Source organism: Marmota marmota, unplaced genomic scaffold, assembly GCF_001458135.2.
Source record: "Marmota marmota marmota unplaced genomic scaffold, marMar, whole genome shotgun sequence".
NCBI classification, from domain to species: Eukaryota; Metazoa; Chordata; class Mammalia; order Rodentia; family Sciuridae; genus Marmota; species Marmota marmota.
In genome coordinates, this window is record NW_026000196.1 from 5,587,015 (window position 1) to 5,599,955 (window position 12,941).

Here is a 12,941-nt window from a genome sequence, read left to right on the forward strand (position 1 = left end):
ACCCCACCCCACCCCCCGGCAAACAAACAGCTGACAAGCCCCTAGCCAGCCAGGCTGAAAAGAAAAAAGACAAATTACTGGGAATGTCGTGATTCACAGATGATGTAACTCTATATACAACATCTTACACTGCTGTATATCTATTTGCACAATTATATATAAATTAAATTTTTTAAGAAATGCCTTACATCCATCTCAAAAACATATAAAATACTTAAAGAAATTCTGATAAAGGTATGCAAAGATCCATGCAATGAAAACAAAGCCATATTGCAAATAATTAAACAAGGTCTAAACAAATGAGAAATAGATGTGTTCACAGGTTAAAAGACTCAGTATTGTTCAGATCCCAAACTAATCCCAAAGACTCAAAACAACCTCAATCAAAACTTGATCAATTTTCTCTAAAAACTGACAGACTGGAGTCTAAAATTTATTTGAAAATGCAAAGGACCTAAAAGAGTCAAACCCATTTGAAAAGTAAAGTTCAAGGACTTAATATCTGATTTTATGACTTACTACAAAACTACAACAATGAAGACAAACACTGACACATAGGTCATTGGAATACTTCCTGAAATAGACCACACATAAATGGCTAGCTGATTTTTTAACAAAAATACCACTCAAGGGGCTGAGGTTGTAGCTTAGTGGTAGAGCGCTTGCCTACCACATGTGAGGCACTGGAATGGATCTAAGCACCACATAAAAATAAATAAAGGTATTGTGTCCATATACAACTAATAAAAAAAATTTAAAAAAAAATACTCAGAAAATTATTTTAAAAATTAGTCCAAAAAACAAGTTTTGACAAAACAACAAGATAGTTATATGCAAAATAAGAAAATAAAAACATTAAAATCCCTTTTACCTCACACCATAAACAATATTTAACAAAAATGGATCACAATCTAAGGATGAAAGTTACAACTATTTAACTTCTAGTAGAAAACACAGGAGAAAACTATTAGTGGTCTTTGGTTTGGCAAATATTTTTTACCTTTGACACGAAAGTAGAAATCATAAAATAAAATCAATAAACTGGACTTCACTGAATTAAACATTTTTCTTCTTAAACCAGTATAACCAAAAATAAATAAATAAACAAAAAGAATGGGTGAATATTTATTTGAAAACATGTGCAGTCAGACCTCTATATGAACAGATTCCATCCCGACAGGTTCCCCATCTATGGATTTAATCAACCATGAACTTGAAAAAAATGTGATTTTTGTTGCTGACATGTAGTTATGTCTATGATGATTATATCTGTACAAAGCATATATGTTCTATAATGGTTATATCTGTACAAAGCATATATGTTCTATTCTTTCTTACCATTTCCTGAACAATACATAATAACTATGTATATAATAACTACTCTATATTAGTATCATAAATAATTTAGAGATGATTTAAAGTTTATGAGAGGATGTGTATAGATTATAGTAAATACTATACCATTTTATATAAAGAACAGAAGCATCTGTGGATTTTGGTATCTGAGGCAGTCCTGGAACCATTCCCTAATGGATACGAGGGAGATGATTATACCTGACACAACTTATTTAGAATATATAAAGAACTCTTCAAATACTAAGGCAAACATCTCAATTTTTTTAAATGGGCAAAAGATTTGAATAGTCACTTGCCCAAAGATGATATACAGATGACAAACATATTAAAAAAATGTTCAGCATCATCAGCCACAATTAGACACCATTATTAATATGAGAATGCCCAAAATTAAAAAGGATGACCATACCAAGTATTGATGTCAATATGCAAAAACTGGGAACACTGCTGGAGAAATGCTGAATGGTACAACCACTTTGGAAAACAATTTAACAGTTTATTCAACTGTTAAACATTTATTATATAATACACCTGATTCATTGCATGTTTTCCCAAGAAATGAAATCATTATGGCTACACAAAACTTACAAAGATGGGCTGGGGTTATGGCTCAATGATGAGCACTCGCCTAGCATGTGCGAGGCCCTGAGTTCAATCCTCAGCACAACATAAAAATAAATAAAGGTACTGTATCCAACTACAACCAAAAAAAAAAAAACCCACAAAGGAATGTTCAGAGTAGGTTTTGTTAGCTCCAAACCAGAAACAACCTAAAATATCTTCAGGTGAATGAATGAAAAAATTAATTACATTCTTAAGATATAAAATACTAACAACAAAAAGGAATCAACTATTGACACACATAACACAAATCATAGATAAAGAAGAATACTATGTGAAAGAAGTCATCATCCCCACCAAGAAAGTTATGTACACTACATCATTCCATTGTATAAAATTCAAAAAGTGGTATTTAAGGGCTGGTGGTATAGTTCAGTGGTAGAATGTATGCTAGCATGTACAAGGCCCTGGGTTCAATCCCTAGTGCGCACGCGCACACACACGACATTTATAGTAACAGAAAACAGACTAGAGATGGGCAGTGGAGAAAGAAGAGACTGAGGAACAGACTACCAAGAGACATCAGGAAGCATCTGTGGGTGAGATATATACATCTTGACTATGGTAATGGTTTCACAGATGTATACATGTATCGAAAATAATCAAACAGTTATACTTTCAATCTGGAGATTATTATGCATCAAGTATGCCTTAATAAAGCTGTCAAGAAAGGGAAAAAAGCAGAATAAACTATTAAGTATTAAACTTTACAGACATTTAAGGATAGAAGAAAGAAAAGTTCCTATTAAAGAAAAAAACTGGCCACAGGCATGAAAAGCAAACTAGTAGTCACCAGACCATCTATTTAAAAAGTTTCAGGAAGTTGTGAACAGGCTGAATGACAGAGAAACTAAGAAAATTGGTGACTGAGAAAAAGGCAATGTATTTAGATATTAGGAGATACGTACTAAACCCAGCAAATTTATAAGTCACCAAAGAGATGAATTCTGACTTCAGAATGTCTAGGTCTAAGCAGCTAGGAGGTCAACAAATAACAGAAAAGCAATCATTTGAGAAGTATTTAAAAAAAAAAAAAAAAACTAATGAAAACTGAAAGTACCCCTCATTACTTAAATGTTCCTTTCCTTACTGATAACCACAGACAACACAGATGTATATGTCAAACTGGCATCATAATCAAAGATATTTCATTAAACTCTCCTGCATCATAAAGTATTTCCCAAAATCTTATCCATGTTTTCAAAGTTTAGTACCTAAGAAATGACTGATGGGAGAGGATGCTCTGGTAACAACCCTGTTGAGAACTTGCTCCAGAATTTCTTGTCTGATCATCTCATGGATCTAAAAAGAATAGAACCAACAGAATACTCCTGAGTGACCTTCAGCTTATAAGGTCATCAATGCATACCAGGTAGGATGAGAATAGTTTGAATATAGGTAAAACTCAACTGTTTTATTCTAAAAAAATAAAATAAAATTTAAAAGTCTATTAAAATCTTTTAAGAAACATAAAAAACTTAACTTATTCCTGTTTCAAGAAGCAAAACAGCTGCCTGGAAAAGATCCATTCTAAATTTTCATTTGAATTTTAGTTAAAATTCTTACTTGAACTTGATTACTTTGAAGTACAGATTAATTTCTGTCAGACTTCGGACTACTGGTGACTTGTTAGAAATACGCTTTAGAGCCTGGTGCAGTAGTACACGCCTGTAATCCCAGCAGCTCAGGAGGCTGAGGCAGGAGATTCACGAGTTCAAAGCTAGCCTCAGCAAAAGCTAAGCAACTCAGTGAGACTTTGTCTCTAAATAAAGTTTTAAAAAAAAACGGGCTAGGTTGAGTGCCTCTGAATTCAATTCCCGGTACATGCCTCCTACTCCGGCAAAAAGAAATATGCTTCAGAGATGCTTTGAAAAAGCCAACATCTGTGAATTGAAATCAAATGGATCTTGTTTTGAAAATCATTAATGTAAAACAAGAAGTTATTCTAAGAATGTTTTTAACTTTATTTATTATTTAAAAGGATTATTTATATTAAGTACATTTACCTCAAGAACTATGCCATTTACCTCACAGTTTTGGATCAAAACACTAGATTTTTTTAAGTTGTTGATGGACCTTTTATTTCATTTGTTTACAACAGTGCCTCACACATGCTAGGCAAGTGTTCTACCCTGAGCCACAACCCCAGTCCAAAACACTAGATTTATCTCCAGATACTTTTGGTATAGTTATATTACAACAACTGAATGTCAAAAAGATAACTTAGAGCTGGGCACAGGGGTGCATACCTGTAATCTCAGTGGTTCAGGAGGCTGAGGGAGGAAAAATGCAAGTTCAAAGCCAGCCTCAGCAATTTAGCAAGGCCCTAAGCAACTCAGCGAAACCCTGTCTCTAAATAAAATATAAAAAAGGGCTGGGGATGTGTCTCAGTGGTTGAGTTCAATCCTTAGTTGGGCAGGGGTGGGATGCTGGGGGAGCAGGGGTTGTGGCTCAGTGGTAGAGTGCTTGCCTAGCATGTGGGAGGCACTGGGTTTAATTCTCAGCACTTCATATAAATAAATGAATAAAATAAAGGTGCACCAACAACTAAAAATATATATGAAAAAATTTAAAACAAACAAAAAAAGGGCTGGGAATATGGCCCAGTGGTTAAGCGCCCATGGTTTTAATCCCTGGTACCAAAGAAAGAAAAAGAAAAAAAGTTAATTTAGAGAAATCACTAGCAAAATTGTTTAGTATCAGATGTGACCTTGCTTTTTTATTTCAAAGGAAATTAATTTTTTAAATTATTTCAAGAGATTATGAACTTGAACTTGATTACTTTGAAGTACAGATTGAGATGACAGTCATAATTTGGTAATAATGTAAAAAATTATTAACGTCACATTTAGGTTCTTCAAAAACAATGAACCAAGCAAATTCTTCAAGTCTAATGTTCTTTGGTGACCTAAAAAGTATTATGAAATAACATTAAATTCCTTTTATGTACAAGGAATAACAGATCAATCAGACCCTGAGAAATACAGTAAAAATAAATAAATAAATAAGCAAAAAGCTAGAAGTGATCTGCTACTAGAGGAATAAGAGAAAAAATACATGTAGAAGTTATAATCAAATTTCTATGGTATGATCCAAAACAACAGGATAAGTGGAATACATGAAAAATGTAATAAAAGAATAAGAAAGCAATTCATGAAACTGGATCTATAATGTCCCTTTACCAACCTAAGCTCTGTCATAAATACTGTCAAAGTACTAAACAACAAATTTTCTTACCTACCAAACTCCTAGACAAATGTCCTGCTCTACTGATATCACTTAAACAAAGTAGGAAATTGTTGCCAAACTAGAGTCTCACCTTAAAAGTTTCCAATAGGATATTAGCTCCAAGCTTACATGTACACTGGTTTGGCATTTTAGAAAGACTAGAGCTGGTTTCAACAGTTTTCCCATCAAGAATCTTCTTTGGCCCATATAAATCCATTAAAATGAAGCCAAGTTCTACCAGTCCCTGAGTAATATGATCCCAACTATGAACACTACATGAAAAGAAAGCATAGTTAAAAAGAAAAACCTGGAAAGACATCTAGTTTTATACTCACTGCTATGTTACACACTCTCTAATTAAAGATGGATAAACCAATGCACTTCACGTATGAATCTTTTCATACAACCTTATCTGGCAGAATTCTGAATTCCTGAATGTATAGTAATGGGAATGAATTGGCAAGTGGTTTTCATGGACAACCAGAACAATAAATAAATCTAAAAACCACAAATACTCAAAAAAATATATAAGAAATTAGAATATTTCAATGTAATAATCATTAAAGATTTCCATTTATTTAAAAATTAATTTTCTTCTCATTCCCCTAATACCGACAATACTTACATGATATATAAACTTACAAACCTGCCTCTCCCCCTAGACTGAGATTCTCTAGGGCTGAAGCCATACTACCTAGCACAAGGTTGGCAAACAAAGGTACTCAGTATATATTTATAACATGAATGAATAAATAACCTGGTTCCAGCACATGAGCTAAAACTATAAAAACACTTTTGTAAAACCGTAGACTCTTTGGTGATTATACCACTTACTGTTACCCTTTCCAGTGAAAGTGATAAGCTTATAAATAATCTTTATATCATTGTGTCAAGCAAGTAATTTGCTTGACCAATTTTAAGGGATTAAAACTTCATATTATGAAGTCAACAGTTGTAATCATCAGTTTTCTTTGATGGGTCACAAGTATGGTGCCACATTACATTTTCTAATACTCAATACCATGTAAAAGTATTTGGAATATGGTTCACCAACTCACCTATTCTTTACCACTTCCAAGATCATGGTTGAAACACAGGATCTATGGGGTACTAGATTCTGAAGAAATTTTGAGCCTTGGAGTAGCTGAAGATCCTTAAAGCTTTTCACAATGGAAGTTTTTAAAAGATCAAACACCTAATATGATGGAAGAAGCAGGGAAATGAAACAAAATTATTGCTCATGCTGTGAATCTTAACCCTCTAACTGTTCTTTAAGCTTAAACTCACATGTATCCCTATGAAAACTGTCTAGATGAAGATGACACAAAATGTGACTTTCAGGGAAACCTAAGAATTGGAGAAATGCCATCTTTGACAAGAAAAATATATCATATTTTATAAATATTACCCAAGATCTGGGAACACACATGAGAAAAAGTGGCAAAAGATTTTATTATTTTCATCTTGTGACGACTATATTCTCACATTTGTTTCAACTCAATCAGGCAGGTCCAATTTTTTGGAAAGTTACAATGCAATAAAACTGCTGGCAAATATCCATGGATACTTCCCTTTCTTACTATGTACACTATGTGATATTTCCACCTTTTCCTCATTTCACCACCTGGCTTACCTCACAATAGAAAATAGTTGTAGACCAAGTATCTGAAGTTTCTAGAATCCCCACAGAATGGGAGTAGAATTGTTTAAGAAAGGTTAATAACAAAAACAATTTCTTGTATATTTTCTTATCAACACAGAAGTAACCAAGATGTCATTAAAAAAAAAAAAAAAATACCTGTTCCTCAAATCTCTGTATTCTTGTTACAGAAAGAAGAAGAGCAATACTGAAGGGACATAAATTATTTGAATCTCCTTGCTGTCCTGCCTAAAATAAACCAAAAAAGAGTCATTATTTACATTTAAAAAAAAAAAATGTATACACTTAAAAAGCACAAGGTAGCCTGCTTAAAAATAGGCCCTTGAATGGATCACAAACCTAAATGTAAGAGATAAAACTATAAAACTTTTAGAACAAACTGAAAATCTTTAAAACCGTGGACTATGTAAGGATTTCTTAGACATAATATCAAACATAATTTATACAAGAAAACTGATGAACTGGACTTCATCAAAATTAAAAACTTTTGTGCTTTAAAAGATACCACTTAAAAACTGCAGCCTGACGCGGTGGTGCACACCTGTAATCCCAACAGCTCAGGAGGCTGAGGCAAGAGGACTGCCAAATTCAAAGTCAGCCTCAGCAAAGTGAGGTGCTAAGCAATTCAGTGAGACACTGTCTCTAAATAAAATACAAATAGGGCTGGGGATTTGGCTCAGTGGTTGAGTGCCCCTGAGCTCAAATCCTGGTATCTCCCCAAAAATAAAATAAAAAATGCAAAGATAAGTTAGAGACTGGGGAAAATATTTGCTAAATATACCTGATAAGTATATACACAAAATAAAGAATACATACCTGGTAAAGAATATTTTAAAAATCCTTACAACAGTATGACAAACACCACAATCATAAAATGGGCAAAATATTTGAATAGACATCTCACCAAAAACATGACAGCCAATGAGCATAAGAAAAGATACTCAATTATCATCAGTCATTAAGGAAATGCAAAGTAAACCTCAATGAGATATTATTTCACACCAATTAGAATACAAGAAAAAAAGACAATAAAAAAAGACACTATAAAATATTATTGTAGGATGTAGAGAACAGAAACAGAAACCTTCCTACAATGACAATGGGAATGTGAAATGATATACACCTACTTTGGAAAACACTTCCGCAGTTGGTTAAAAACTTAAACATAAGCCTGATTTGATGGCATATGCCTGTAATCCCAATGATTTGGGAGCCTGAGCCAGGAGGTTCACAAGTTCCAAGGACAGTCTCTGCAACTTAATGAGTCCCTAAACAACTGAGTGAGACTCTGTCTCAAAATAAAAAATAAAAAGGGCTAGGAATGTGCCTCAGTGATTCAGCACCCCTGGTACCAATTCCCTAGAACCAATCCAAAACCAAAACAAACAAAAACAATTTTTAAACATAAATGTATCATACAAATCAGTAACTCCACTCCTAGTTCTCTACCCCGGAAAAATGAAATATACACCCAAAGATTCAGATTTAATTTTCAAAATAGTATGATTCCTAATAGCCAAACAGTAGGAAAAACTCTAACTACATCAACTGGTAAATAGCTAAACAAAACTGCTATATCCATAAAATGGAGTACTATTCAACAATAAAAAAGAAATTAAATAGATATATGTTATAATATGGATGAACCTTGAAAATACTTCACTCAATGAAAAAGCCATGCTCAAAAGATCACATATGATGTGACTCCATTTTTATAAAATGTCTATGAAGGGCAGATCTATACAGGCAGAAAGTACATTGGTGGTTGCCTGGGGCTAGGTGTGGTAATGAAGAGTAAATGCACATGAGAGCTCTTATATGACAATAAAAATATTCTAAAATTGGACTATAGTAACCACTGCAAAATTAGGTAAACTTATGAAAAGTCACTAAATTGTACACTTAAATGGGATAAATTTTAACTTAAATTCAATTCAATTGTACCTTAATAAAGTTTAAAAAATAGGTCTTTGAAGCCCAGAAAAAGTGACACCAAATAAAAACAAAAAAAAGGACTAAATATAAAATCAAAGATGAACAAAACAAAAATAGTAGAGTTGATTAAAATACACAAAACCGAAAAGACCAACAATATAGCTACTATAAATAGTTAGAGATGAAAAAGGAATTATTGTTAATTTTCCCAGATGTGAGGATGGTATTGTGTTAACATGTCCTTATTCTCGAGAGGCACATACTGAAATACTCAGATGATGAAGAATTATGGTTTCTGCAACTTACTTTTAAATGATTGGGGGGGAGTGTATGAGACAGAGAAAGAGATAAGACAGATAAAACTGGTAAATCTAGATGAAGAAAATACAGATGCTTTCTGTGCTACAGAGTTTAAACTTTTCTGCGGGTTAAAATTTTCAAAATAAAAAGTTGGAGGAGTTGGGTGCAGTGGAGCACGCCTGTAATCCCAATGACTCTGGAGGCTGAGGCAGGAGGATTCCAAGTTCAAAGACAGCTTCAGCAATTTAATGAGGCCCTCAGCAACTTAGTGAAATACTGAAAAAAAAGAGCTGGGGATGTGGCTCAGCAGTTAAGCACGGAAGAAGGAAGGAAGGGAGGGAGGGAGTGGGGGGGAGGGAAGAGTTGGAGGAAAAAAACATAAATGTGTCCTTCTTTTGTTTAAGAATTCAAAGCACTTCTGAATTTTTATTTTTCTACCTCACAGATCTAATGTTGAATGACAGCATCACAAAACTCTACTAGAAATAAGCAAGACCCTAATTCAAAAATGATGAAAAGTGAGGAAAAAGGTTGAAGATCACATAATAAAATTAGATTTTGATCTTCCTAATGAACAGTCCTCAGTTTTTTCTTTTCTAGCACTAGAATGTTTAAAGGAAAGTTTTAAAATTTCTGGTTTGCTTAAGATTGGGGTGACATGTTTTCAATTTCAGAGTGGAAAAAAAGAGATCCTCTCAACCTAGGGCTCTTCTATAATATTTGTTTCCTGTCATTAATTGACATAAAATGGCTTAAGTTCAAAGTTTGGTGCTACCTTTACATGTTTCAAAAGTTCTCTGCCTAGTTCACAGTCCAATTTGATGGCAAACACAATGTGTAGAATAATGGTGCCTTCCACATGACGAAGTTCACCTGATGGCACGGTAACAAGATCCAGCAGTCTAAAAGATTCAATACAAAGATGAGTTAGAATGAGACATGCAGATGCTTCAATGAACAAGTAGACCAACTCAAGTTGAACTCACACAATCACTGGAAGCACAAAGTAAGTACAAAATATTGGCCAAATTATATTGTTATATTGTGTGTATGTATGAATATGTAACAACAAATCTCATGTGTAATTTATAATGAAAACATGGAGAAAAAAGTAGCATGATAAACAGATTCTACTGCCCCATTCTCTGCTCCTCTTTAGAACAAAACTTACTGTAAGTATTCTCTATAGTCATTATTTTACTTATCTCATATTGTCTTCCCAGTTCAACCCCATTCAACCAGGTTTCTGCCCTCTCTTAATCCCACCCTCAAATGCCACTTGACTCTTCTTACAAGGGTCAAATAACTGCTATGTTGCCAAAGCAAATAAAGTCCCATCTCAATTAACTACTTCTTCCTCAAAACACATTCTCTTAGGGCACTGTCACTGGTCTCTTCTCAAAATTCTTTTTTCAGGACCATCTTCCCCTATTGCTTAACCTTTAAAATTTAGAATGCTTAAGAGTCAGGCTTGGATTTCTTTCTCTTCACACTTTCCCTACATAATTCATTCCATCCAATCCCATGGCTTTAGTCCCTTCAAATCTGTGTCTCCAGTTCAGTCTCTTCTCTGCAATTTAGGACTACGGCTCCCATATCTATATGGAATGCTAATATACACATAAAACCTAAAATGATCAAAATTAAGCTAATTTTCTGTCCCAAACCTGACACTGTCAGCATTAACTGACTAAGACTGCTTTCTAAGCAACTGATCAAGCCTAGTAACTAGAAGTTATGATACAGAGGAACAGCAGACTGCACTATAGCTAACAGAAAGAACTCTTCAAACCAAATCTCAGGCCCACTACTTTACTTAATTTCTTGACTTTTGGTTTCCACGTCCACAAAATAGAGGCAAAATAGCATTGTGAGGTTTATAGTGCTTATAACTGCACTAATACACAATAAGCACTCTACAAATGCTTGCCAAAAAACAAAAACAGGGGCTCAGTGGTAGAGTGCCTGCCTAGTACGTGTGAGGCACTGGGTTTAATTCTCAACATTGCATATAAATAAATAAATTAAATACAGATCCAACAACTAAAAAAAAAACCTCTTATATATGTCACTGCTTTTGTATTATTCCTTCACTTGAGAATGTTCTCTCTGATCTACATGTTGTGATTCTTACCATTCAGGCTTCAGTTAAAATAATATCTTCTCAGGAAAAGATTTTCTTGATCCAATCTAAAGTAACTATGCTGTCACTGTCACATCACCCCTTTGTATTACCTTCATAGCATTTTCCACTTTGTTTTCTTTCCACTAAAATGTAAGCTCAACAAGAGCAAGGAACTTGTTTGACTGGTTCATTAGTGTGACCACAGATCAAATAACTTTGTGGCACAGAGTAGACATTTAATAATATATAGGTTTTAAACCTACATGTTAGAGGACAATTATTGCTACTTTTCTGGAAGGTTGCAAATTAGAGAACTGAAGACATTGCATTATTTTCTTAATTATTTCTCATATTTTCTTAATTTCTCTTTATTATTATCTAGGAGAGGACTACAAAAATTCAGTGCTGAAGTTCTAAAGAAAGGGCATGAAAAAGAAGGCAACAGGCAACAACAAAGAAATTAAAATATATAAGATGAATTTGTAAAAATAATATTTTTATCTATTTGTCTATATTACTCACTCATCACCACTTTGTTCCTCATTGTGCTGCTTATCTAGCTCATTGAAGAAGGTTATGATTCCATCCAAAATGCTCTTCCTGCTTCCCTAGGAGGATAGGGGAGATAAATTCTTCTAATTTAAGGATAAAATAACCATGCTAAATCAAAGTACTTTTCAAGGGTCTGAGGATGTAGTGGTAGGACTCGTAGCTCAGTGATACAGCACTTGCCTCAAATGCACTAGGGCCTCAGCACTGCAAAAAAAGTACTTTTCAACCTAAAGGATTATAAAGTACAGATTTACTTAAATAAACCTCAACTTAGAATCATAGGTTTAAACAGAATTTAAAATACCTTAGTGTCTGACTTTAAGGGGCCTATAGTTAACCCTTTCTGAAATCTCTTTCTTTTGCTACTAAAAAGAAAACGTATTAATGGCAGAAATAACTGTTTTCCTTGCCCGAGGAGCATGACCTTTTTACTAAACTAAATCACCACACATAAAAACAAAACAGCTATGGCCTAGTACATAAATCAGCAGTGTGAAAAACCTGAATGGTGATAATTGGTTCAAACCACCAAAATAAAAGAGAAATCAATTTTTTTTAAATACCTTTGAAGAGAGAACAAGAAGCTGATAGACCAAAGGTGGTATTTCTTGAAGATTCAACTTGGAGAACATTTTCAACACTTTTCCAACCACAAATTCCACCTCTTCTGGAGTCAGAGGGACATCCCTATAGATCAAAATTTCAAAGGCTCTAGCCAGAACTCAACCGCCTTGTTTTTAGAAATTAAATCCAGTGCTAAAATTCCATTAAACATTTTCTTAAGAAACAAAATTTGGGAGCAATAAAGAAAGAAAATTTTAGAATATTATAATTATTCCTTTTGATTTTTCTCTTATAAAGAATCTTTAAGGGAACCAATAACTTTTCCTAAACAAAGTCATCTTGGAAAAAAAAAATCAGTAATACATTAAATAATTAAGCTGGGCACGAGGGTGTGTGTCTGTAATCCTAACTACTCTGGACGCTGAGGTAGGAGGATCTGAGTTGGAGGACAGCCTGAGCAACAAAGCAAGACCCTGTTCCAAGAAGATGAAAGAAAACTAAAGTCAAAAAGGAGGTGGGGGAGCTGGGCATGGAGGTGCAGACTTGTAATCCGAGTGGCTTGGGAAGCTGAGGCAGGAGGATCATGAGTTCAGAGCCAGC

The 12,941-nt window shown here is 34.0% G+C and overlaps 1 protein-coding gene across 2 annotated transcripts in view; it reads right to left on the minus strand.

The window, feature by feature from the left end:
• Fanci (FA complementation group I) overlaps positions 1 to 12,941 on the minus strand; it is a 71,162-nt gene that overhangs the window by 33,902 nt on the left and 24,319 nt on the right. For both annotated transcript variants that reach the window (XM_015493080.2, XM_048790275.1), the window contains exons 8-14: positions 12,341 to 12,464; positions 11,748 to 11,833; positions 9,876 to 10,002; positions 7,004 to 7,093; positions 6,264 to 6,400; positions 5,297 to 5,477; positions 3,192 to 3,279 (exon numbers count right to left, since the gene is read on the minus strand). In XM_015493080.2, the coding sequence (XP_015348566.1) occupies positions 3,192 to 3,279; positions 5,297 to 5,477; positions 6,264 to 6,400; positions 7,004 to 7,093; positions 9,876 to 10,002; positions 11,748 to 11,833; positions 12,341 to 12,464 (833 nt within the window). The remainder of the gene's footprint in view (positions 1 to 3,191; positions 3,280 to 5,296; positions 5,478 to 6,263; positions 6,401 to 7,003; positions 7,094 to 9,875; positions 10,003 to 11,747; positions 11,834 to 12,340; positions 12,465 to 12,941) is intronic.